Genomic DNA, 26,422 nt, shown 5'->3' on the forward strand with positions numbered 1-26,422 from the left:
CTCTGAGCGGCTCAGGCCAGGAGGCCAGACCCAAAGACCTGTTGCAATCCCCCCAATCTGAGGGCTAGGATGGGAGTGGGCCCAGACTCTGGAGCTGGGTGAGGATGGGAGGCCCCATCGAGGAGTGTCAGGGCTGGTGTGTACCTTGGCAGGGGGACAGCAAAGTGGGAGGCCTTCAGAGGGCAGGCAGTAGGAGGGTGAGGGGGCCATGGAGGTGGGCCCAGACCCAAAGACAGACAGCCGTGGGCCCTCCCTGCTCCTTTTCTGGACCTGTGGAGGGTCTTTCCCACTTAGACCAGACACACACACACACACACACACACACACACACACACACACACTCACACCCTCACCCCAAACCCCCTTCCAAACTCCCCTACTGCCCTTGCTGCCTCCACTTTCTCCCCTGTGGCTGCTCCTTTGGCCTCTGCAGCCTGACCCCTGCCCCTGCCCCTGCCCTCCACGTCAACCACCAGCCCCTAACTGCCAGTCCCAAAGGACTGTGACATCTTGACCCTGGGGGCCTCACTGGACTTCTAGAAACACCCTGTCTTTGCTTTCTGAGTTACTGCTCTCTTGGTTTCCCCCCACCTCCCAGCCCCACCTTCTAGGTCTCCTTTGCTGACCTCTCTTCCTCTACAGGTCCTTTGAATGTTAATGGTCCTCGGTCCTGGCCTGGGCACTCCTTCCCAGAGCATCACTCCCATGGCATCAGTCACCATCTGTACACCATGGGCCCCTAATCTCTAGCTCAGAACTCTCACTTCCCTGCTGGATACGTGGAAGCCCACAGCAGTGTGCAACTCAATGCATCTGACCATCCTCCTTCTGGACCACCACCTCCAATCAGAAACTTGGGCCCTGTCCTCGATACTTCCCTCTTTCTAGGTCCTTCACCCCCACAGCCAAATCCTGCCTATCCCACCTCCTTTACTCCTCTCACATTTGACCCTTCCTTCCAGCGCCCATTGTCCGCCTCATTGGACCAGCCAGGATTATTCCAGCAGCCTTCTCACCAGTGTCCCTGCCTCTGTCTTCCTCCACGTAGAAGTCAGGGGGCTCTTTTTTTTTTTTTTTTTTTTTAATTGACGTATAGTTGTTTTACAATGTTGTGTTACTTTCTACTGTACAGCAAAGTGAAGTAGAGGGGGCTCTTTCTAAAGCACAACTCTGACCACGTCACTGCGCTGCTCCAGAGTCTTCAGTGGCTCCCCATTTCCCTGAAGTGAAGTCTAACCAGCGTCTGCACGGCCTACAAGATCCCGCTGCCTGCCCCTGTGAGCACACAGGCTCACCTCCCTAAACCCAGAATGTGCGGGTCACCACCGTCCCTCCTCTCGCTTCCCCCTAAGTCTCCCCCCACCTCCACCCCACCCCCGCCCCAGTCCCTCTCAGCTAGGTCACCACTGGCAGGAAACCTTCGCGGACTGCTCAATTATGGGCCATCACCCCTGTGCTGCCCCTTCCCCGCACTGAGCACACCATGCCCCCCTTCTCGGTGACAGGGTCTGGGTCTGTGTCCCCATAGACGGGTCGTCCCCGAGAGCAGGGGGCTCCAGACGCAGGCACAGGGCGCGTGAGGGTGAGTGGGGACCGAGCTGCCCGGGATGTGCGTGGGGTGGGGGGGTGTCTGAGTCGGTCTCGGGAGGGAGGCGGCTGTCGAGGCCGGGCTGGGCGCGGACCTTGGCCGTGCCTGTGGAAAGAAGAGGGTGGAGGCCCCGCCCCGCCGCGCCCCTCCCGCCTCCCTGGCCCCCGCGCGCAGCCCGCCCACTCCGGCAGCCGCGAGGGGCGGCCGGCAGAGCGACGCGGAGCCCCGCCGGCGCGGACCCCGACGACGCCCCTGCCCGGAGCCCGCGCGCCCCGGGCCGCCCTCGAGGGCCGGGAGCGGCGCCAGGCGGCCGCCCCTGCAGGTAACCGGGGGGAGGCGGCACGGCTGCCGGGCTTGGGGGCTCCGAGAGCAGGACCCGGCCTGGGCTTCCCCCAGAACTGTCCGGGACAGCTGGGACGGCTGGGCCTACGCCTCGGACTCCGAGGTGAGGACGGGATGGGGGACTGGGCCGGGGGTCGGCGCTGGTATGCGGGCGCCCATCCTGTTTCCTGCTTCCCGGGGCAGAATCCCAGCTAAAGCCCCCTCCTCCCTTCTTTCCCAGAAGCGGGGGCTCCAGCTTCAGACAGTCCTGGGTGGCATCCCTGACCATGTGTCTCGGAGCAGTCACTTCACCTCCGGGAGTCTCCCTTCCCACCTGTAAAATGGGGATGACAAAGCTTCCATCGCAGGATGGTGGAGCAGGGAGGACGGAGCAGTGGCCTTAGAGCCCCCTGTAGCCCCAGGGAGGGGAAACCGCTCAACTCTCCTCTCCCCATCTCTCTGCCGATTCTAGTTTACTGGCAACCTCCCGGTTTCCCGTTTTTTCTGCTTCTGCCCCCAAGTTCCTCCTATTCTAGGTGTCCTGGCAGCACCCCCCAAACTGGAGACTGGGGTTCTGAGGAATGTCCCTGACAGAGGCTCAGCACCTTGCCGCAGCTCAGGCCTGAGACCTGTGGGGTTGAGGGGACCGACTCACAGCCGGACTGTTTCCCGGCTCAGAGGGGCAGGGGTCTGAGGGCCCCAGAGCAGCCTCCCCAGGTGTCTGTCCTGGGGCTGGAGACATAGTGGCCCCATTAGTCCCCGGGCGGAGAGACACTGTTCATCCAGAGGAGCCCATGAGTTGCAAGTCGGGGAAGGGCAGACCCTCTGAGTTTGCTTGTTGTGTGTATGCATGTGTGAGCCTGTCAATGTGTGCATTTGTGAGGCGTGAGGGGGACAGTGAGTGTCTGCCAGTATGTTATTAATGTGTGCGTCAGTCAGTGTGTGCTTGTGTGAGGTTCTCAGTGTGTGTGAGAACATGCTAGGCTTTTGACGCAGAAATACCACTGACCTCCCTCAGGGGACCCTGGCAACCCAGAAGTCCTTCCTCCTGTCTACCTTCAGCGTCTCTTACTAAGGCCTGTGCCCTTGTCTGGTGGCAGGGTCCATCCCCTCCTTGGAGTGCCCTTAGCGAAGGCAACCTCCTAGGGAGCTGCCTTGGGTGTTTGGAAGATCTGGGGGCTGTGGAGCTGGGATGGCTGGAGGGTCAGGCAGTCTGGGGTTCCTCTCTGGGGACTGAGGCTCACTGGCCTGAGTAGATGGGGGGCCCTCAGGGAGCCCATTCTAGAGCCCAGAAGAGGAGGTGTGGGGGGCAGCAACCTTGCAGTGGGAGTTGGTGGTCTCAGTCAGGGCATAGATGTCCCCACTGGCCTCTCGCTGGGCTGGTGAACACCGATAGACCCTTGGACACACAATCACCCCAAAACGATAATGAGGGCACACCACAGACAGACAGAGTCACGCACAGCTGCATAGCTACACTCCCTCCCATTGACAGTCATACACAGTCATACACCAGAACATGCTCTGTTGAAACACATACCACCACAGATGCTGAAATAACAGACAAAGCACGCGCGTGCGGGCGCGCGCACACACACACCACACACACACACACACACGCACACACACACACAAACTCCTACAGACACATGGCAGGCCCTACGTGGCCCAGCCAGACGTACTCAGACAGGACAACACACGCACACTCACACTCACCAGGGTCTCTCTCTCCAGTTTCACTCTGTCCACCACAGTGAAAATGAATTTCCGCTCTTTGGCTCAGAGGAAGGGGAAAGAAAAAGGGAGGTGAAGATATCAAACAGGGCTGTCAGCCTGAGCACCCCACCTCCCCCCCTGCTCCGGGTCTGAGCCAGAGCAAAGGTTGGTTGCCCTACTAGTCCCCCAGCCCACTCCAGGCCCCCCAGTGGCACGCATGGGGCTGCCCTTGTAGGAAAGTGGGGCCTCAGATGAGCCAGTCCCATCTGTGGCCTGAGGCACTTACAGAGCCGGGGTGGAAGAACCAGAGGCACAGTGGCCTCTCATATGGGGTGCAGCTGTGTCTCAGGGTGCCCGTCGAGCTACATGAAGGGGAGGAACCTTACAAGCCGAAGTGTGTGTGGGAAGGGCCATCAGGGGAAGTGGCAAAGAGGTGACTCTGGCTGCGGTTTTCAGGGAGAACGAGAACTTTGACAGGTGCAGGGCGTGGAAAAGGTAAATGAGGGCATTCCAGTCAGAAGACACAGCGTGTGCGAAGGTGTGGAGGTGGGAAGCTGCAGAGTTCTCTCAGGGGAAGGTGACTACACAGTGGGAGACTGAGGGGGAGGGACTGACAACTACTTCGAGGTCAGATTTCCTAGGGCCTTGTCAGAGAAAGGGTGTGAGCTGCAGAGTGGTGCAAACTGGGAATCACTCTGGTTGCTCTGGGGGGAAAGGATGAAGAGGGATCTTACAGGCAAGGAGACCACTTAGGAGGCTGGGCAGAGTTTGAGGAGGAAGGTGATGGGGGCTGAGGTGGGTGGTTGCCATGGGGATGGGAGGCAGGTATAGATGGAGAGGAGTAAGGAGAGAGATTGGACAGGCCTCAGTGATGCTTGGCTGTGGGGATAGGAGAGGGCGGGCCAGGAGCCTTGTACTGGGTGGCCGTGGTCTGACCTCAGAGGAGTCAGGTCAAGGGGAGATGTGGGTTTGGACACCAGGGTCTGGTATGCTTAGGTGCAGGGGGCTGAGTGTCGAGTGTGGCCATGGGTCTGGGGGCTAGTTTAGTGTCTGGGAGGCCTGGGTATGTATGTTTAGACGCCAAAGAGGGTGTGTGAGGCCATATGTGTGCACACGTGTGCCCAGACATCAGTTAGGGAAGTCACGGTCCCAGAAAGGGAATTCCAGGCCTGCTCTGTTCTATGGTGGCGGGGTGTAGACAGCAGATCCTGACCTCGGGAGTCAGACAGACTGGGATTACTTTCCGCGTGACTCTGGGTAAGGGACTTCCCATCTCTGTGCCTCAGTTTCCTCATCTATAAAATGGGAATGCTAATACTTGTCTCCAGGGTCCTTTTGCCTGCAGAGAGGTGAGGAGTGGTCTGAGGTCACACATGATCAGGGTGCAGTGCCAAGAACTTTCACCCAGACTTCTGATCAGAGTCTGTTACACCTCTCTGGTTGGATCCTGAGAAGGGAATGGGGAGGACCTGGCCCTGCTTCCGTTCAGATTCTTGGAAAGTTCTGAATTGAGAAGTGACTGTCCCCATGCAGTCTGAGATTTCTGGCTCTTGGAGGGCAGAAGTGGGTGGCAGAGGGTTACTGCCTCCTGGAGAGAGCCATGCCAGCACTGCTGGCTCATCTCCTGGATGGGATTATGGAGACTCAGAGAGGAAGTTGCCTCAGGTCACATAGCAGTCAGTGGCAGAACTGAGCCCTGAGGACAGGACCCTGGGCTCAGGCTTCCCTTCCTCTCAGAGGCCGCCCTCCCCTAGCAGGGGCTATCAGGAACCTGGGATGGAGGGAACCTTGTCATCTGAGGTTCTCTAATTTCAATTATTTCTGTCCCCCTGGGGGAGGGTAACAATAAGAGTTTATCGGGCACCTACTGTGTATCAGGGCCTGTGTTTGCGTATCTCATTTAGTCCTTGTAACACTACTGCAAGGCAAGGGTCGGTAGCCCATTTAACAGAGGGAGAAGTGGAGGCTCAGAGAGGCCCATAAACTGGCCAAGCGTCCCCTTGCTGAGTGCCAAGCTGGGATTCACTCCCAGGTCTGTGAGGATGTACAACTCATGTTCTTCCCACCGACCTCCCGGGTCACTGCCCCCTACAGGGCTTGGTTTGGAGGGGAAAAGAATGGAAACTTAATTGTTGAGCATCTGTCCACAGTGTGCCAGGAATTTTCATACACAAGGGACTTTTTTGAGGGACAGGGAACATGGGGAGTAGCAGTCATGAGAAGGTCAGGCCCGGAGGGTGGCCAGGACAGTGAGGGCTGGCATGGTGTTTTGTAGTATCTCAGAATGCGCTGTGGTCCTGGTGGGTCCGTGAGGGTGGGCAACCTCTGGGAGCGAAGGGTCCTGGCCACAGGTCCCAATTCTGCCACTGGCTGTGAGCCTTCCCTGGATCTCCATAGTCCCATCCATGAGATGGGCCAGTAATGCCTCCCTGGCTCTCGTTGGAGCCTGTGGGGAGGAGCAATGTAGATTGTGTGTGTGGGTCATTTCTCCCTCCTGAAAGACCCCAGGAGGTTGACTGTTTGGTCCCCACCCCCATCCAGCATCCACTGCACTCACTAACCAGAAGCTCTCTTGTGTCTAGCCTCCTTCCCTCCCACTGTGGCGGCTCCTGGCCGCCACACAGCTCTGTGTGGGCCCTCCAGGCCATGCTCCCTCTGACAGGCAACCACGGCTCAGCTCGTGGCAAACATTCTTTTCATAGTTCCTGGAGCACAGCAAATCCGGCTGCTTAGCCAGGAATGCAGAGCCCCCTCCTGCAGCTGCGGCAGGGGCTTGGGCAGGGGAGCCCCTGGAGGTCAGGCAGGACAGGGGTGAGTGGAGGACCCCTCCCAACCCGACACACACACACACACACACACACACACACACACACACACACACACACACACACACACACACACACACACACACACACACACACTGTGCCTCAGCTCCAGAGAGCTGCAAGGCTGTCCTCATGTCCTCATTATCTGGGAACTCACTCAGCTTCAGTCCAAACTGACATCGTCCACCACTGGCTGGCTGGTGAACCTGGGCAAATGACTTCTCTCTGAGCCTCTGTTTCTTCATCTGTAAAATAGGGTTTATAATTTAACCTCACAGGGCTTTTGGGAGGCGTCATGGTGATGATGATAATAATGATAATAGGAAACATATATTGAATGTTCTTTATGCCAAGCACTGCTTGAAGTCGGCTACATGAAATTAACGTGTTTAATCCTCTCCAGTGCTCTGCGAAGTAGGAATTGCTCCCATGTTATTGACCAAGAAGCTGAGGCACAGACCACTGAGGTCACTGCTAGTAAGAGGCAGGGCTGGGAGAAGACTGTGAGCAGCTGGCCTCCAGAGTGGTTCTTAACCCATCATGATTTTTCAGGCAAGACTCTTAGCCGAGGGCCAGCTCATGGTAGGGGCTCAGAAAATGGAGACTTCTCCCATGAGCCCCGCTCTGGGAGGAGCCAACTGTTCACCTCGTGGCCATCAGCATGTCAGGTTGGAAAGTTGGGATGGGGAAGCAGGCCTGGGATCCTGGCCAGTCTCCTTGGGCGCCTGCGCTCGCCGAAGTTGGTGGGGGACGGGGGTATAGACTGTGCCCCACACATCTGGCCTGGGATTTAGCTGGAGGCAGGCTCTGTGCAAGGAGGCGATGTCGCCAGGGGAGGGGCTCAGGAGGAGATTAGGGAAGGCAGCTGAGGGCGGAGGTTAAGAACAGAGTCCCATTGAAGTCGGCTCAGGCACTGCCCTGGCACACTCACCCACCCCACTTTCTATTTTGTAGGACCGCGGGAGCCTTGGTCAACTGGAGTGGGCTCCTGAGGCCCGTGATAGGAGCTGCTCACTCTGTCGCCAGCTGTGCTGGCATCTGGGTTGAGGCAGCACAGGCAGGGGTGGAGGAGAAGTGGGGAGAAGTACTGTGGCTGTGGTCTCCAGGAAGCCCAAGTGTACAGGGGTTTGGCCATTTAGGGTCTGGGCAAGCCCCAAGGTTCAGATCCCAGCCCCGGTGCTTCCTGTCACCTTGGAGAATGGATGTCACCTCTCTGAGCCTCAATGCTCCTCCTCAGAAAAATGGGACAGCAATTCCCGCCTTATAGAGTTATGGGAGAGCACGATAAAAAATAATGCCTGGAGCATGTCTAGTGCTATGTCTGGTGCAGAAAATGTACTTGGGATTTTTAGAGACCATTATTGTTTTTAATTTAAAAAAAATTTTTTTAAGAGCTCTTTGACAAACATGCTTTTTATTTATTTTTATTTTTAATTTATTTTTTTGGCTGCGGTTGGGTCTTCATTGCTGTGCGCGGGCTTTCTCTAGTTGTGGCGAGCGGGGACTACTCTTCGTTGCGGTGCGCAGGCTTCTCATTGCGGTGGCTTCTCCCGCTGCAGAGCACAGGCTCCAGGCGCACGGGCCTCAGCAGCTGTGGCACGCGGGCTCCAGAGCGCAGGCTCAGCAGCTGCGGCGCACAGGCGAGACCATTATTATTAAGGGCTAACATGGGTGGAGGGGATGGGCAGCCAGCTTTAAGCTGTGCTTGAGGTCTTTTTTTTTTTTTTTAATTTATTTTTATTTTTATTTTTGGCTGCATTGGGTCTTCATTGCTGAGCGCAGGCTTTCTCTAGGTGCAGCGAGCAGGCTTTCTCTAGTTGCAGCGAGCAGGGGCTACTTTTGTTGCGGCACACGGGTTTCTCATTGCGGTGGCTTCTCTTGTTGCGGAGCATGGACTCTAGGCGCATGGGCTTCAGCTGTGCCACACAGGCTCAGTAGTTGTGGCTCACGGGCCCTAGAGTGCACGGGCTTAGTTGTTCTGCGGCATGTGGGATCTTCCCAGACCAAGGATCGAACCCATGTCCCCTGCACTGGCAGGCCGATTCTTAACCACTGCACCACCAGGGAAGTCCCTGTGCTGGGGGTCTTTGATTCTGATATTTAAGGCATTTCTCAGGCTGACCCCAGCCAGCCCTTCTCATCTCAAACCATCTGTGTTTGCAGAGGTTAAGAGCCCAAGCTTTGGCACCAACAGCCTAGGCTCTACCCCTCATAAGCTGTGTGACCTTTGGCCAATGACTTAACCTCTCTGTCCCTTGGTTTCCCACTCTGTAAAAATGAAAGACAAAGAACCTACTTCACTGGGTTGGTGTGAGGATTAAATGAGATAATTCATGAGAAGAGCCCAGAACCATGCCTGGCACATAGTAGGTATACAATAAATGTTAGCTATGATTAGTTAGTTCGTTTATTTATTCTAATTATGTTCAGGGCATTCACACCTCCATACCCTCACACATGGTATTCCCTTAGCCTGGACTGATCACCTCTCCCCACTACCACCCAGTTAAATCCATGTTCATCTTTCAAAAGCCCAGATCCAACATAAGTCACTTCCCCTCCCTGAGCCTCATGGTGAGGGTGTGGGCTGGGGCCAGAGAAGCTGGAGTCAAGTTGGCCAGTGAGGACCTCCCACCCAAGCTCCATCAGCCAGTCTGGGCCCTCAGAGAGAGTAGCCTCATGCCCCACCTCTGGGGTCATGGTGTCAGAGGGGCGTGGATGGAGGCAGGGCTCAGCTGAGCTGGAGAGAAGGCTTAGGAGCCGCTGGCTTCAGCATCTGGCTGCTTGTGCAGCGAGAGGGCTGGGATGTCAGAGTTTCCATGGGAGCGGGCAGAGGCGAGCAAGCAGCTGGGGGAGAGAGTGACGCAGCCGGCAGGCCTCCCTGCCAGGTGGGCTGGCTAGGCGTCCCCTCCCCATCCACCCAGGATTCATATCTGGGCTTGGACTACGACCCCAGCTCTGCTGTGTGACCTGGACTAGGGCTTATGATAGCCAGGCATCATGGTTGAGCCAGAAATGGGGACCTGGCCATCGAGGGCTGTGACCACATCATCTCTCCCTGCTCAACAACCTTCCATGGCTCCCCATTGCCTTCCAGAGATATACAAGCATAGCATTTAAGGCTCCTCACTAAATTGCCCGAGGCTTCTCAGCTCCTGCTTGTCCTCTCAACCCCACAGCACTTCTGGACCTTCCCTGTATCTGCCAAGCAGCTTCCTACTGCCTGAAATTCCTTTTCTTACTTTGTCTGCCTGTCAGACTCCTACTCACCCTTCAGGATCCAGCCTTAATGTCCTTTCCTCCATGAAGTCTTCCAGGGAAACTCAAGGGAGGGCAATATTTCCTGCTCTGTACTCCCACGGCCCAGAGACCTTAGTCAATTGTGTGATGGCCACTTGTCTGATGCCTCCAGCTAATTCAGGGCAGGGCATGGGGCTGAGCCATTTCTTTGTCCCAAGGCCTAGCCTCAGGTCCCCTACCTAGTGCGAGCTTCCCCAGGCAGGAACCCTAGTCTATAGTAGGGGCCACCCCAGCTTAGGGCCTGACAGAGTGTAGGGACTTCTCTGGCATGGACCCTGGCCCACAGAAGGGGCTTCCTCAGCCTGGGCTCTAGGACAGGAGGAACTCCATCAATCCAGGACCAGGTCCCACATGGGCATTGCTAAGTGCATGGAATGAATGAAGGGAGTCGATGGGGGGCCCTGGCTCCCTGAGAGGAGACTGAGGTTGGGGGCCAGTGTTCCAGCAGGGGCTCCTGGTAAAAAACCCATGGCAGGCGCTGGGGTGGCTGTGAGTTAGGGCAGGAGGCTTCGCCAGCTCCTGGCATCTTCCTCACTGTCTCCCTCTTTCATTCTCAGGCCTTGTCTCTGCTGGCACCTTCAGAGGCCCCTCCGACCTGAAAGGTAAGCTAGATTTGGGGGCAGGGCTCTCTGATATCCCCAGCTGGATGAGACCTGTGCTTGCTGCTATCTACCCTTGCTCCCTCCAGCTGCAGCAGATGCCCCTCCCAGGCTCGGGGTGGCCTAGCGGGCAGGTGACCTCAGCTCCCTCCGGCCCAACTTGGAAGCAGCTTTTTCTCATTTGTGAACTATTTCGCCCCTGCTCCTTGGCGTGGCCGTGTTTGCTTGGCCTGCCCGGGTGCAGTGGCCTGGCCGTGCTCCCGCCGGGCCCCCTCCCTGCCCAGCTCAGCCCCTCCTGCCGATGCTGAAGCTGCCGCCACCGCGCGGGGAAGCCGCGAAGGCCCAGGAATCTTGGCAGGCGGCGGGAGGCAGCGGGCGGCGGGCGGCGGGTGGCGCTCCGGAAAAGGCTGCAAATGCGAAACAGAAGGCGGGGGGGGGGGGGGGGGGGGGACTGGCAGCTGAGAAGGCCCCGCCTGGCTCGGCCTGGGGCCTGGGGGTGCCTGGGCCTGGTGGCCCACCCATGTCCGGTCTCGGTCAGAAGCTCAAGGCCTCTTCTGGGAAATGAGAAATGGCACCAGCTGAGGCCTGAGCCCCCGGGGAGGAAGGGCCGGTCCCCTGGCCACCTGCCTGAGGATACAGTGTTGCCCTGGGTCCTGTCCACTGCTGGGCCTCTTCTGGTTCATCTCCCCCCGCCTGGCTGTCCCTACCTCCCTGGATGCTTTGTTGCCCCGCAAGAAGCTCCTCCCCAGCGTGGTAGTGGGGTGGCTAGCCCCAGAGACGGGCAGAGGCTGGGGGTCTGGGAGGTAAACCTAGTTACCTGCAGGGAGGGAGGTTCAGCGCAAGCCCCCTCCAGCCCAGAGCTGAGAAGGACCCTGGAAGAGCCACAAAGGAAAAGGGACCCTATGAGAAGCCATCTTGCAGGCTTGGCTGGAGGTGGGAGGTGGGGTTGTCAGAGGCCAGGAGCTGGAGCACACAGGCTGCAGACTGTACTGAGTGCATGTGCTGAGCCCCAGCTGGGGATGGGGTGGGGTTGGGGGAAGACATGCCCTGGAGGAGGAGCTGTTCTGCCTGAGAGAGGCACGGAAGGCTGCTTAGAGGAGGAGGCATTTGAGCTGGGTCTTAAATGAGGAATAACATGTTTGCCTGGAGGAGAAAGGTAGAAAGAGCAATTCGGGCAAGGGCAGGCAGGTGGGCACAGGGAAACATCGAAAGGTTTCGGTTGTCTGGATTCAGGATGCTGGGGCTCAGGGCACAGTGGGCTCCTCTCACTCCCTAAACATGGGTGATTTCCCTAAGGGTGAGTCCATCCATGGCCCTCATCCAGGCTGCAACAACCCTGCCAATGAAGCCCTATTTTTATCTCCAGCCAATCTCTCTCCCTCCCAAGTTTCAGAACCACAGGTTCTCTGCCTCTTAGCTACTGCCCACCCCAGAAGCCCCTCAGTCTTCCTTGACTAGATTTTTGCTCTGCTCTCAGTTTGGAATATTCCACCATCACTTGCCCCTATGAGTATGTTGAACTGTCCTCTGTCCTTCAAACCTCCTTCCAACGCTGCTTTGCAAATTGAGGTCCCCTGTGGTCTGGGAGCCTCACCTGCAGGGGTGAGGGATGTTAGGACTCTTGAAGCCTGGTTGGGTAGACAAGGTGTGAAGAGGGCAGCACTCCTGTCCTGCCATCAACCTGGATGATAAGGTGTCCTCCAGCCAGCCTTGTCCCAGCCTGCCCACCTCCCTCCACCCCGCCAGCTCCCAGATTCCAGGCAGCCCTTTGGCTTTGGAGCGGTCCTCACACCTGCACATTTAAATTTGAGGGGTTCAGAGTCCCAGTGGCCTGTAGGACAGTGAGCTCAGCTCATGGGCACTGGGCCCTGCAAGTCTCCACCCAGACCTTGCGGGGCTGCTCGTGGATCGTCCACGGTGGTCAGCCCCAGACCTGACGTTAACATTAAGGCCATAAGTGCTGGCCTTCTAGAGGCTCCCATCAAGTGACCAACAGCTAGAGATTTCAGAACCTGGAACTCTGACAGGATCTAGGTACAAGGCACAAGAGAGGACAGAGAAAGACATCAGAGAAAGACAGGGTCACAGAGGTGGGTGGACAAATGGGATGGTGACACAGAGATAGGAGGAGAGAGACACAACAGGAGATGCCTCAGATACCCAGGCAGGTGAGGATCTGGATTCAGCGACACGGAGACACAGAGGAAGGGACACAGGTGGGCATGTCACATACCCAGAAGTAGAGGAGACAGAGTCCATAAGACTGGATTGGGGGTTTGAGGGTAAAGGAACAGGGCTGTCATGTACAGTTGTGCAGGTTGGTTACTGTTCAAGGGCACTCGGGAAAGGCAATGAGTAGGCCTGAGTTGGCTGGAAAAAGGGGTAGCCTTTTCCACTTGTGCTAAGGCATGGTATAGGCTGGAGAGATTCCATGTAAGGAAGGAAGGGTCAGAAGTGTCAGAAGTGATGTCAAGATTTCTGGCCTGGGCACCAGGGAGTGGGGGAGAAGCAAGTAATAGGGGAGAAGGTAATGACAGCAGTTTGGGTGGAGGTGTATGAGGGACAGCCAGGCGAAAATGCTCAGCTCACAGTCAAACCCAAGAGTCTGGGGCTCAGGAGAGAGGTAGCTGGAAACAGATGTGGGAGTCCTTGGTGATGGGATTAAAACTGTGGGAGATGGGAAGAGCTGGAAACTGCAGGAGAAACATCCAGAGAGAAGAGAAGAGGCCTGAGCCAGCTCCTTGGGGCAAGCCTGGGTCTGCAGAGTGGGCAGAGGGAAGGAGCAGAGAAGAATCTGAGGAAGAACCTTTCCAGGAGGGAGGAAAGCAGGGTCACAAGGCGGGAGTCAGTGCTGACGAGAAGGAAACACGAGGTGAGAGGGTGAGGGGTAGAGACAGTTCTTTTGAGAAGCTTGGCTGAGAAGGGCTGGAGAGAGATGAGGGTGGCCAGGGGCGGGGGTGAGGCCTGTGTAGATGTGGACTGGAGAGGCTGGAGACTGGGGGAGGCATCCACAGAGAGTGAGAGGTCCCCGAGGAAGAGGAAGAGGTAGAGGTGTGGAGGGGCCCGGGGCCTTGAGTGGGAGACAGGACCCCCTTCATCTGAGACTCAGGAGAGGGGGACGGGAAAGGGCTCTCTGATCTCTGCAAGCTGGGAGAGAGGTGTGGGGGCTTGGAGGCTCAGGAACCCTGGAGAAGTCTGGAGCCACCCTGCTCAGCAGTGGGGGTGGGCATCATGCCCAGTGAGGGAGGAGGGCAGTTCCTCTGCTCCTCTCCAAGATCCATAACTCCATCCTTGTCCTGAGCAGGCTGTGTGACCCCTGGCCGGTGTCATCTCAGGAGTGGTTAGGGAAAAGGCCTAGCAGGCCAGAAAATTGACTTTAGGGAACTTCACAAGGTGCTGGCCTTTGGCAGCAAGTCACCTGAGGTTTTCAAGGGTTGGAGGAGATGTTGCTTTGCAGCAGGAGGAACTGAGGTTAGACTGAAGGGAGGACTTTCTGGCCACCAGGGTAACAGGACAAGGCAGCATGGAGGGGCTGATGGCTTAGACCATCTCAGTTAACCCTTTCACAGATGAGGACACCGAGGTTCAGAGAGGTTAAGTCACTTGCCCAAGATCACCCAGCTGGTAAGTAGCTTTGCTGGAATGGGAGTTCAGGGGCTGCCGGGACCTAGAGGGCCTTAGGGCCCCCCAAGGCTGGATCCCTGATAGGGAGAGCCTGAGCAAGAAATGCTGCTCACCTGTTGAAGTGGCAGTGACCGGGTTGGAGAGAGAAAGAGAGACAGAGAGAAATGAGTCAGGGCCAGAGACCCAGGGAGAGAACAGAGTGAGGCTGGGTGAGTGGGGAGGCAGGAGGCACCAGGGGAGCAAGTGGGGCAGCCGATCCCGCAGAAATGTCTCCACAACAGGAAGCGTCTCATAACATACCTGTGGTTTGGCCAGGCCCCGGGCTGCCTGAGCTCCCCGAGGCTTCCTCAGCTGCAGCCGCCCTTCTGGGGTGGGGGGCTTGGAGCAGCAGGAGCCTGCGCAGAGCCGCGCTCCATCCACCCACCGGGGGTGGGGTGGGGGTGCTGCCAGGGCCACGCTAGCCACACCCCTGCACGGTCTGTTGGGAGCCTGCGCCCCACCCTCCGGCTCCCCTTATTATCTGGACCTCTGATAGCTCACGTGTGAAATGGGATGGGGCGTGGGCAGGCCCTTAAATTCCATAGGATCACCTGGGCCCCCTCTGCTGGTCGCCCCCTGGGACAGGACCCTTTGAGAGGGGACTGGTGGGGAGGGGTCACTGTTGCTGATGCCCCTTCCCCTCCCAAAGCCCTGTCCAGCGAGAGAGGGGTCTGTATTCATGCGCTTCTTCTTCCTGCTGGGGTCCATTCCCCTCCCCTCTCAATTGGTCTGAAAGACCCTGGAGCGCTACCCGCTCCCAGCCAACCTCCTCGGCCGCCCCTGGAGGAGGCCCAGGCTGCCACAAAACGCTGACTTGGACAAAATGCTGTTTTACGGGGATTTGTTGAAAAGGGGGGAAATCCCCGCTAAGGACTTGCAGCTGTCCAAACACCGCGTCTACCCTGCTGCCGCCACCGCTCCATCCCTTGAATTAGCGTCTCCTTTTGCATCCCATCTCCTGCCCCTGCCATCCCAGCCCCTTCCCAGCTGCCCTGGCTCCTGCCTTCCTTCCTAAGAGGTCACCAGAGAGGGTGATGGACTACCCAAGGTCACACAGCAGAGCCAGGCTTGAGCCTCAGGGCCCTCCCCCAACCCCTGACACCCCTGCTTGGCCGCCATTCCCCACGGGGAGACCAGGAGCAAGCAAAGGGATCAGCTGTTCCTCCCTGTGTGCCTCTATTCCCCGTGCAGGCAGTTCTTAGCTGAAGATCCTTGATTGAGACCACGTGAATGTCCCACCTGTTCCCATTCTAGCCAACAGATAGGCCCATCTGGCCTAGGGAGGGGGCTCCCAGGGCCGTGTGCCATGTATCTGTGCAAAGTCCTGGATGCTTCCGGGAGTGAGTTATTGGTGTGATCATTAAATCTGACAGCAAATTGAGCTCATCAAACATTTATGGAGCATCTCTGTGTGCCAGCCAAGTCCTGTGCTGGGCATGGAGTCGGGGGAATGTGGCGGGGAGAGAGCAGAAGAGCCAAAGAGGGAAACAAGAGCTGTGAGGGAGACCTGCAGGTGTCAGAGGAGCCCGGGGGAGGCATCCAATAGGCTTCCAGGATGTCCAAGAATGAGTAAGAGTTAGGAGGTGGAGAAGCAGTAGGGTGAAATGAACGTACAGAAGCCAGAGAGCCTGGGGAGCCTCAGTTGGGGGGGGCGGGGGGGGAGAGGTGACAGTGAGCAGGAGTCAGGGGCTCAGGGGCGCCCAGGCTCCCTCGGCTCTGATGGCGGCCGGCGCTGGGGGGCAGTCCCTCCCACCTGGGCTGCCACGTCGCACCATTCCAGGGCCATCGATTCTCAGCCCCTTCTCTGGCCAAGGCCCCACCTGGAGTGGCATGGCCACCTCCCCTCTAAGAGCTAGAGTAAGTTTTCCCTCCTCAAACCCACAGGCAGCTTGGAGCTGGAAGAGAGACTCTCTTTCTCAGTTTGCTTCTCCCTCTGTCTAGCTTGAGCTCTCTGGCGCACTCTCCCCCACGCCCTCCCCCATGGCAGTCTGTCCCAGCGGTTAAGAGCTCAGGTTCTTAACAGACCTCCGCTCAGATCCCGGCTGCCAGCTGTAGCCAGTGGGCGCATCACTGTACTTGTCCGAGCCTCAGACTCCTCATCTATAGCAAGAGGAAGAACAATAGTTCCTTTTTCCCAGGGACCTTGTGGGAATTAAATCAAATGCAGAATGTGCAGCACTTAGGCGGTGCCCAACCAGAGGTGTGAGCTGTCATTCTCACTCAGGCACCCCTCCCTCCAGAGGAAACACCTGCTCTGGGGTCCTGCAGCAGATCTGCCCCACCTCCACGATGCTGGCGGTGCTGGGATGGGGCAAGTTCAGGGAGCCACAGGGTGTAGGGTGGGGATGCTTCCTGGAGATCCACCTTGCCAAGGAAGAAAGAAAAGTGGGCAGCTGGCGGGGGCCCTGCCCCTGCCCGGGCTCCTGAGTGGACCGGGGGCTCTTCCTCTGGCGCCCGGCCTGCCTGTGTTCCTCCACAGTTCTCCCCACCCCAGACACCCTCCCAGCTGAGCCTGAGGCTGCCTGCACCCTCCATCACCCCCCATGCCCAGTGAGGCCTCAGCTCAGCATGGGAAGGGGACCAGGGCTCCCCAGAGCCAGGGCTCTCTTGAGTCCTCCTATGGTGGTGCCATGACCTTGGCCTCTGGCCCACCCAGGCCAGAACTGCTCACTCCCCTCCCCCTGCTTCCTGCTGCAAGCTCTGCCCCTCCACCTGCTCCCCCAACCCTCTGCCCCCCTACCAGGCAGAACATTCTGGCTCTGTGCTGTGTGAGCACCACCTCCACCCTAATAGCCCCCCAGCTCAGGTGGCAAGTGCGGGAGGGCCCTTATCCCGCTCCGGAGAGGCCGCATGGTGTGGTGGTTAGGGATTGGGGCTCAAGAGTCAGACTGCCTGGGTTTAGGCTCTGACTGCACCTCAGTTTCCTCATCTGTAAAACAGGGCCGACAAGCCTCACAGGGCTGCACGTGGATGGAACATCAAACAAACGTTAGGGCAGTGCATGGCCAGAGCCTCCATCAGCAGCAGCTGGGTACCAGGCCTACACGGTGTGGCCTCATGAGGCCCAGCACCAATCATGGTGCAGATAGAGCAGGTGGCCTGTGTTGAGGGAAGGTGTTCTGGGCAAGATTCTTAGTCTAAGCTTCTGTTTCTACTTCTATAAAATAGGGGATTATAATTGTATGAGCTGGTGGGGGGATCATTAAGAGGATTAGCGATGTGAAGCTGGTGAAGCCCTGCCTGGCACGTGGGGAGCCCTTAGGTGGCAGATGTTACCATTATGCTGGGGCTGAGAGAGGCTGAACGACCTGCCCAGGGTTACAGAGAGGTTGATGGCAGAGCTGGGTTGGCAGTTTCACCGACCTTCTCTGGAGCCCCGCGTTCATTCCTGCAAAGCCCTGAGTGATACTGTTTGGAGGAACACCACACTGCAGCTCCAGACTCAGCCCCACGTGCATCCCTGGGTGTGTACAACCCACCTGCACTCCCTCCTGCAGCCAGGCGCAGGTGTGGAGAGGCCCCTGGGTGGGGTGAGGGGAGCCCGGAGCAGGGATGCCAGGGCAAGTGGGACTTTCCTGGGGTGTGTGAAATGCCAGGCTAGTCCACTGTGCAGATATTGATGGGTGCTTGCCCTGAGGCACTGTGATATCTCTAATTATCACAGCCGCCTTGAGAAGCAGGTTGTTAGCCTAGCTTTAAAAAAAAATTTTTTTTTAATTTGTTTTATTTTATATTTTTGGTGGCGACCAGAGACCGAACCCGTGCCCCAGCAGTGGAAGCACAGAGTCCTAACCACTGGACCGCCAGGAAATTCCCTAGCTTAGCTTTTTTTAAAAAGAACTTTATTGAGATACAATTCACATAGCATACAACTGGTTCATTAAAGTGTACAAATCAATGTTTTTTTTAAGGTATTCACAGAATTGTGCAACCATCACAACAAGCAATTTAGAACATTTTCATCACCCCTAATAGAAACCCTGTGCCCATTAGCAATCACTCCCCATTTCCACTCCCCCCAGCCCTAGGCAACCACTCATCTATCTACCTTCTGTCTCTATAGATCTACCTATTCTGAACATACAAATAGAATCAGATAATATGAGTTTGTGACTGGCTTCTTCACTTGGTATAATGTTTTCAAGATTCATCCGTATTGTAGCATTTATCAGTATTTCCCTTCTTTTTATTGCTGAATGATAGTCCATTGTATGGATATACCACACTATCCATTCATCAGTGGATGCACATCTGTGTTGTTTCTACTTTGTGGCTGTTATGAATAATGTCACCATGAACGTTCGTGTACACGTTTTTGTGTGGACATGTTATTCCATTTTACAGATGAGGAAACTGAGGTTCACAGAGTGGAAACCTCTTGCCCAGGCTCCCCCAGCTGGTGAGCAGAGGACTCAGGCTGGCCATCCAAATCTGGAGCCTGTGCTTCTTCCCAACCCAGGCCTTGTTCTCAGAGCTGAGCTAAATGCTGTGACAGGGCTAGATCAGGACACAGGAGTGAGGGGTTAACTCTATGGAGGAAGGGGTGACAGCTTCCCTGGGCCTTAAAGGACGAGTTGGAGAGAGGAAGAACACTGCAGGCAGAGAAATAGCAGGTACAAAGGCCCAGAAGTGTGAGGCTGCCTGGTGTCTGGGGCAAAGGTATGGGGGAGGGGAGAGGCAGAGAAAGGGGTGGCAGGTGATAGGGTTGGAGACGCAGGCACCCACTAGGTGATTAGATTTAAAAGGCCTTGAGGGCTTCCCTGGTGGCGCAGTGGTTGAGAATCTGCCTGCCAATGCAGGGGACGCGGGTTCGAGCCCTGGTCTGGGAAGATCCCACATGCCACGGAGCAACTCGGCCCGTGAGCCACAATTACTGAGCCTGCGCGTCTGGAGCCTGTGCTCGGCAACGAGAGGCCGCGATAGTGAGAGGCCCGCGCACCGCGATGAAGAGTGGTCCCCGCTTGCCACAACTAGAGAAAGCCCTCGCACAGAAACGAAGACCCAACACAGCCATACCATACATACATACATACATAAATAAAAAGAATGTAAGCAGACAAGAATAGCATTAAAAAATAAAAAATAATTTTAAAAAAAAGGCCTTGAACGCCATGCTGGGCAGCAAGGACTTTTTTTTTTTTTTTTTTAATTTTTGGCTGCATTGGGTCTTCGTTGCTGCGCACAGGCTTTTCTCTAGTTGCGGCGAGTGGGGGCTACTCTTCGTTGCTGTGCGCGGGCTTCTCATTGTGGTGGCTTCTCTTGCTGCGGAGCACAGGCTCTAGGTGCGCAGGCTTCACTAGTTGTGGCACATGGGCTCTAGAGCACAGGCTCAGTAGCTGTGGCGCACAGGCTTAGCTGCTCCACTGCATGTGGGATCTTCCTGGACCAGAGCTCGAACCTGTGTCCCCTGCACTGGCAGGCAGATTCTTAACCACTGTGCCACCAGGGAAGCCCCTTTTTAAAAAAAATCAATTGATTTTTGGCCACATGGCTTGCGGGATTTTAGTTCCCCGACCAGAGACTGAACCTGGGCCCTTGGCAGTGAGAGCATGGAGTCCTAACCACTGGACCGCCAGGGAATGCCCACAAAGGACTTGATCCTGGAGGCAGTGTGGAGCCCCAGAAGGGCATCGACATAATGTGAGGTCAGAGAGACCTTAGTCAAATCCCAGTTCTGGGACTTCCCTGGTGTCACAGTGGTTAAGATTCCACGCTCCTAGGGCTTCCCTGGTGGCGCAGTGGCTGAGAATCCACCTGCCAATGCAGGGGACACAGGTTCGAGCCCTGGTCTGGGAAGATCCCACATGCCACGGAGCAACTAAGCCCCTACGCCACAACTACTGAGCCTGCACTCTAGAGCCCACGAGCCACAACTACTGAAGCCCCCGTGCCTAGAGCCCATGCTCCGCAACAAGAGAAGCCACTGCAATGAGAAGCCCGCGCACCACAACAAAGAGTAGGCCCCGCTCACCGCAACTAGAGAAAAGCCTGCACGCAGCAACGAAGACCCAACGCAGCCAAAAATAAATAAAAAAATAAATAAATTTATATGTTAAAAAAAAAAGAATCCACGCTCCCAATGCAGGGGGCCTGGGTTCAATCCCCGGTCAGGGAACTAGATCCTACATGCATGCCGCAACTAAGAGTTCTCATGCCACAACTAAGGAGCCTGCCTGCTGCAACTAAGACCCAGTGCAACCAAATAAATAAATAAATAAATATTAAAAAAAAAAAAATCCCAGTCTGCTTCCTAGAGACCTTTGCATTAGTTTTGTCATCTGGAAAATGGGGATGACAATAACAATACCTCGTTAAAGTGTTAGGAGGATTAAGTGAGCTTCCATCTCTAGAGAGCTTAGCCCCTGGCTGGCAGAGAGCCAGCCCAGCACATGGTACTGGGTATAATCATCACACAGTTTCTGGCAGAGGTGTGCCAAGGTTAGAGATGCTCTGAAAGGGCATCTGGCTGCCAAGTGAATGGTTAGGGGGTGGCTGTTGTCCAGGGAGGGGTCCTCGGTAGACTTGGGGGGGGGCGGTGATGGAGAGCTATGGGCAGGATTAGGAGAGGTTTAGTAACTTCTGCAAGACTCTGAGACTTTGAGCATTGCTTGTGAATAATATCTATATTCTGATCTTTTTGTGAGTCCCCGGGCCTGGTGCCAAAGTACCCATGGGCTGGCTTGATGGCCCCTCTCGTTCCTCCCTGCAGCAAGCCTAAGGACGCCATGCGGGGGGCTCTGACGTCGCTGCCTTCGCTGCCGCCACCTCTGTTGCTGCTGCTGCTGGTGCTGGGGTGCGGGCTGAGGGCGGCCGCCAGCGGTGGAGCCGCCGGGGCAGCGGGCTACCCGCCGGTGCAGTACGTGCAGCCCATGCACAAAGGACCCGTGGGGCCGCCCTTCCGCGAGGGCAAGGGCCAATACCTGGGTGAGCACCTCCCCGCCCCGCCCCGCCTCGGACAGTGCTGACCCCCAACTCCCTGCCTCCCGACCTCCACCAGCTCTTCCCAGGCGCCCCCGCCTCCGGCCACAACCCCTCAATCCCCACCAAAGGCTTTCCCATCTCCACTTTCTTCCTGATGCTGGTCCGGGGCGGGTGCAGAAGTGGGGTGCAGCTGGCTGGCGGAGATGGGCATTAGGTAGGGGGAGGGGCGGGAAGGTTTGTGGGGAAGTGGGGGGGGGGTGTCGGCTCCGATTGGCTCTAAGGAGGGATGCTGGTGCCACCTGGTGGCCATTCCATCCCGGTCATGCAGGGATGAGAAGCTCTTGGGGAAGGCCCAGCCTGGGTGGGTTGGGTGCTAAGAGCCCTGGGGTGGATACCCTGCAGTTCCCAAGGTGGCCACTGAACCACTAAATTCCATCCTCCATGACAGCAGGGAGGGAGAGACCGGGAGTGGTCTTCATGAACAGATACAGAACCTTGTCTTCTCAAGTTGCACCACATGCTGGTATGGGGAGTGGGAAGATGGGTCCCCTGTCCCCACTGTCCAGGCCCCTGACGGCCCCTTCTCTCTCTTTCTCTCTCAGAAATGCCTCTACCGCTGTTGCCAATGGACCTGAAAGGAGAGCCTGGTCCCCCTGGAAAACCTGGGCCACGGGGTCCCCCTGGCCCTCCTGGCTTCCCAGGAAAACCAGGCACTGGAAAACCAGGGCTACATGGGCAGCCTGGACCCGCTGGCCCCCCTGGCTTCTCCCGGATGGGCAAGGCTGGTCCCCCAGGGCTTCCAGGCAAGGTTGGCCCACCAGGGCAGCCAGGGCTTCGGGGGGAGCCAGGGATACGAGGGGACCAGGGCCTCCGGGGGCCCCCAGGGCCCCCTGGCCTACCTGGGCCCTCAGGCATTGCTGTCCCTGGAAAACCAGGCCCCCAGGGGGTGCCAGGGCCCCCAGGATTTGGGGGGGAGCCAGGGCCCCAGGGAGAGCCTGGGCCCCCAGGTGATCGAGGCCTCAAGGGCGAAAATGGAGTGGGCCAACCAGGGCTTCCTGGAGCCCCAGGCCAGGGGGGTGCCCCCGGACCCCCTGGTCTCCCTGGTCCAGCTGGCTTGGGCAAACCAGGTTTGGATGGGCTTCCTGGGGCCCCTGGAGATAAGGGTGAGTCTGGGTCTCCTGGGCTGCCAGGACCCAGGGGGGAGCCAGGAGCTTTGGGCCCAAAAGGGCCCCCTGGGCTGCATGGTATGGGGGTACCAGGGTCAGCAGGGGTGCCAGGGCCACAGGGCCCACCAGGGGCCAAAGGGGAGCCAGGCACCCGGGGCCCTCCTGGCCTGATAGGCCCCACTGGCTATGGGATGCCAGGGCTGCCAGGTCCCAAGGGGGACAGGGGCCCAGCTGGGGTCCCGGGGCTCTTGGGGGACAGGGGCGAGCCAGGTGAGGATGGGGAGCCGGGGGAAGAGGGACCACAGGGCCTTGGGGGTCCCCCTGGACTTCCGGGGTCTGCAGGGCTACCTGGCCGACGTGGGCCCCCAGGGCCTAAGGGGGAGACGGGGCTTGGAGGACCCCCAGGAGTGCCTGGCATTCGGGGTGACCAGGGGCCTAGTGGCCTGGCTGGGAAACCTGGGCTCCCAGGAGAGAGGGGGCTTCCAGGGGCTCATGGACCTCCTGGACCGACTGGGCCCAAAGGCGAGCCAGGTTTCACGGGCCGCCCTGGAGGACCAGGGGTGGCAGGAGCCCTGGGGCAGAAGGGTGACTTGGGGCTCCCTGGGCAGCCTGGCCTGAGGGGCCCTTCTGGAATCCCCGGACTCCAGGGTCCAGCTGGCCCTATCGGGCCGCAGGGTCTGCCAGGCCTGAAGGGTGAACCAGGCCTGCCGGGGCCCCCTGGAGAGGGGAAAGTGGGGGAACCTGGCATGGCTGGGCCTACAGGGCCTCCTGGGGTCCCAGGTTCCCCAGGACTCACGGGCCCTCCTGGGCCTCCCGGACCTCCTGGGCCCCCTGGTGCCCCTGGGGCCTTTGATGAGACTGGCATCACCGGCCTGCACCTGCCCAACGGCGGCGTGCAGGGAGCTGTGCTGGGCAAGGGGACCAAGCCCCGGTTTGGGCTGGGCGAGCTGTCGGCCCACGCCACGCCCGCCTTCACCGCTGTGCTCACCTCGCCCTTCCCCGCCTCAGGCATGCCTGTGAAGTTTGACCGGACCCTCTACAATGGCCACAGTGGCTACAACCCGGCCACCGGCATCTTCACCTGCCCCGTGGGCGGGGTCTACTACTTTGCTTACCACGTGCACGTCAAGGGCACCAACGTGTGGGTGGCCCTGTACAAGAACAATGTGCCAGCCACCTACACCTATGACGAGTACAAGAAGGGCTACCTGGACCAGGCGTCTGGGGGCGCCGTGCTCCAGCTGCGGCCCAACGACCAGGTCTGGGTGCAGATGCCCTCGGACCAGGCCAATGGCCTCTACTCCACCGAGTACATCCACTCCTCCTTTTCAGGATTCTTGCTGTGCCCCACATAACCCATGCTGCCCCGGCCTCCTCCTCTTTAGCGGTAGAGAGACCTTCTCACTTACAAAGAACCTCCATTTAAAGAAAAAACCAAAGGCCGAACAGAGGCGGGAACAGAGGCGGCCGCGGCCTCGGCCCGAGGAGACTGAGTGGGTTTCTCCCTCCGCGCAGGCTGAGGTTGTTTCTGGAAGAAGGTGGCCTGCGTTCCTCTCCCCCGAGTGTCTGTGCAGCGTCGGGGTTGTGCCCCCCCTCCTGCCTTGCCTGGCCTGCAGGCAGGGCCCCGGGGCACTCTGCCCAGCTGGTGGAGACCCCTGGCCCCCTGTGAGTGCTGGGCTCTGCTGGGCAGCGAAGGGTGCTGCTGCTCTGTGAGTCAGAGCTGAGAGGGGACTGAATGGCCCCACCCATTCCCCCGGGGAGACATCTTCCCAGCCCTGCCCTTCCTGCCTGCCCGCAGACGGCCCGTGCTCCAGGAATGGGGCAGGGCCTCCCTCAGTTCTTGGCTGGGGCTCTTCCGGCTGCCCCGGGCAGGACCTCCAGCATAAGACGGTGGGGCCCCTGAAGAGTTTTTGTTTCTCTCCAGGGGAAGGGAGAGGAGGGGGACCGTCGAGGTGGCCAGTGTGGACACCCTGTCAGGACTGCCACCCTAGCGGTGGGGCGGTGGCATCAGGCCTGTCCCTGGCAGGTACAGGCGTGTGGCCCCTCCTGCAGGCTCCCAGGAAGTGCCAACCCCCCTTCAGTGCTCAGGCTGCAGCCATGGGGAACGGTGGTGTGTGAGGGGTAGGGGCATGGGTCTGGGGCAGGATGGCAGCTCTTCATGTTTGTCTCCATCCCCCAGGCTGCCCCCACCAGCTCTGGCTCTGTTCATCATGAGGCCAGCCACCCAGGCCCCTAGGGACCACCACAGGCGGGCACGAGGCAGGATGGGCAATCAGCGAACATGAGTATTCCTCCCTTTCTCTCCTTTCACCTGCTGGGGGAGGGCTGATTTTCTCACACAAAATTGTGAGGGATCATTGCCACCCCCAAGCCCAGTATCCCCAAGGCAGAGAGCTTCTTGTTTGCCCTCAGAACAAGGTGCACACAAGCTTGGGGATGAAGGCCACCGCCTGCTTTTTCTTAATAAGAGCCATATGATGGGTATGTGTCGACCACAGGGGTTAATCTGCTGGGGCTTCCTCTCCTTCCACCCTCTGGTTCCAATTTCCTGTCCTAGGCAGGATTAGGGCCCAGGAGGCTGAGGTTCTGAGAAAAAGGGTGCCAACAGGCCCCTTTGGAATGAGTTGGATGTTTCTGCCATTTTCCCCAATCAGAGCTCCGCCCTGCAGGAAACGGGCAGGACCCCCTCCCATGCCCTCAGCCCCTAGTTCAAGCCGAGTGGATAGAGCCGAGGACCCAGCGTGAACCTGTTCCAGTTCTGGCCCGTGCCAGCCTTCCTTCCCATGTTGAGGAAGGAGTCTGGCCACTGATTTTTTTTTTTTTAACATTTTTATTGGAGTATAATTGCTTTACAGTGGTGTGTTAGTTTCTGCTTTATAACAAAGTGAATCAGCTATACATATACATATATCCCCATATCTCCTCCCTCTTGCCTCTCTCTCCCACCCTCCCTATCCCACCCCTCTAGGTGATCACAAAGCACGGAGCTGATCTCCCTGTGCCATGCGGCTGCTTCCCACTGGCTATCTATTTTACATTTGGTAGTGTATATATGTCCATGCCACTCTCTCACTTCGTCCCAGCTTACCCTTCCCCCCACCCCATGTCCTCAAGTCCATTCTCTAGTAGGCCTGCGTCTTTATTCCCGTCCTGCCCCTGGGTTCTTCATGTCACTGACTTCCGACTTGTTACTCTGTGGCTCCTCAGGCCCGTCGCCTGGCCACAACTTCTCCAAACAAAGCAGACCGTTTGCTTGCTTTAACTTTCAAAAGGAGAGACAAAAACCCAAATCTGCCCAAGTGGCACTTCAAGAGCAGGTTTTGGCTACGGTTCCTGGTGGGTTTCTTATTCATCGGCACCCACGGGTACTAAGTCTCAAATCATACCTCGTGGGGCCATCTGCTCAGCCTCCTTCCTGGGTCAAAGCCACTGCTATCTGGCCTGTTAGGGAGGCTTCTGTTGGGCGGAAATGCATCAGCTCCTAGTGGGAGCCCAGGGCCCTGAGGAGGGTACAGGGAGCCAAAAAACAAAAAAAACAAAAAAAAAAAACAAAAAAAACCCAAAACTGTTTCACGGAACTGAGTTTCTGCTAAATGTCATTCCTGAAGCCTTTGGGGAGAGGTGGGGGGTGTTTCCAAAATATTTATGGGGTTTCCAGGTGTCCACTTAACTGACTAGCTTTGATAAACTATGTCAGGTTTTAACAAAACTACATTACCTTGTGCATTTTTATGTTCTGATTCCTCATTTTTTTAAGATTAAGGTTTAAATGTTTTCCATTAGTAATTTCATTTCTAACCTGGTATAGGAGCTTAGTTCTCTACATACCTATTATGTACCCTGTGTCACAGAAGATTCGGGAAAAATGCACTTGGGAATCAAAGAAAATGGGACTTCTTTTTGAAAAGAAAAACAACGGTATTGACTGTATTGACACAATCTCAATAAAGCCTGTTGAAGAAACAGCACTGTGCTGAAACTGGCATTGATTCAGAGGTGTCTCGAGCCTCTGGATTTCATAAAGCACCCAGGGAGCTCTCTGGGGCTCTTGCTCTGCACCCTCTCAAGGAGCCTGCATTCCTCCCAGCCAGGGGTTCTGTCACCACCGCATCAGAAATGCTTGCTTCTCCGAAGCTGCCAAGGCTCTGCACCAAGTAAATGCCAAGAGGCATTTTAAGAAAGCAAAGTAAGGCAGTGGCTGGAGCTAGGGGAGACGGATCAAGCTTCCCTGGAACATTCCTGCAAGCTCTCAAGGGTAGTGGAGCATGACAGCTGGCTCAGGATCCTGAAGGTCAAGTTTCAACATCTGATACAAATTATGAA

General features: G+C 57.3%; 1 protein-coding gene across 4 annotated transcripts; it reads left to right on the forward strand.

Annotated features, from left to right (window-relative positions):
• Positions 1 to 1,821: 1,821 nt before the first annotated feature.
• On the forward strand, positions 1,822 to 26,064 carry COL8A2 (collagen type VIII alpha 2 chain). Of its 4 annotated transcripts, none has more exons than XM_082363127.1 (4): positions 1,822 to 1,910; positions 10,308 to 10,352; positions 20,722 to 20,936; positions 21,536 to 26,064. In XM_082363127.1, the coding sequence occupies exons 3-4, from the start codon at positions 20,738 to 20,740 to the stop codon at positions 23,452 to 23,454; spliced, it is 2,118 nt and encodes a 705-aa protein (XP_082219253.1). In that variant the 5' UTR covers positions 1,822 to 1,910; positions 10,308 to 10,352; positions 20,722 to 20,737; the 3' UTR covers positions 23,455 to 26,064. The 4 variants fall into 4 exon arrangements, with proteins under 4 accessions (XP_082219253.1, XP_082219254.1, XP_082219252.1 ...); XM_082363128.1 differs by lacking the exon at positions 1,822 to 1,910 and adding an exon at positions 1,939 to 2,033; XM_082363126.1 differs by lacking the exon at positions 1,822 to 1,910 and adding an exon at positions 6,588 to 9,338.
• Positions 26,065 to 26,422: the final 358 nt, after the last annotated feature.

The sequence above is a fragment of the Balaenoptera borealis genome (assembly GCF_965194805.1).
Source record: "Balaenoptera borealis genome assembly, chromosome: 1".
NCBI classification, from domain to species: domain Eukaryota; kingdom Metazoa; phylum Chordata; class Mammalia; order Artiodactyla; family Balaenopteridae; genus Balaenoptera; species Balaenoptera borealis.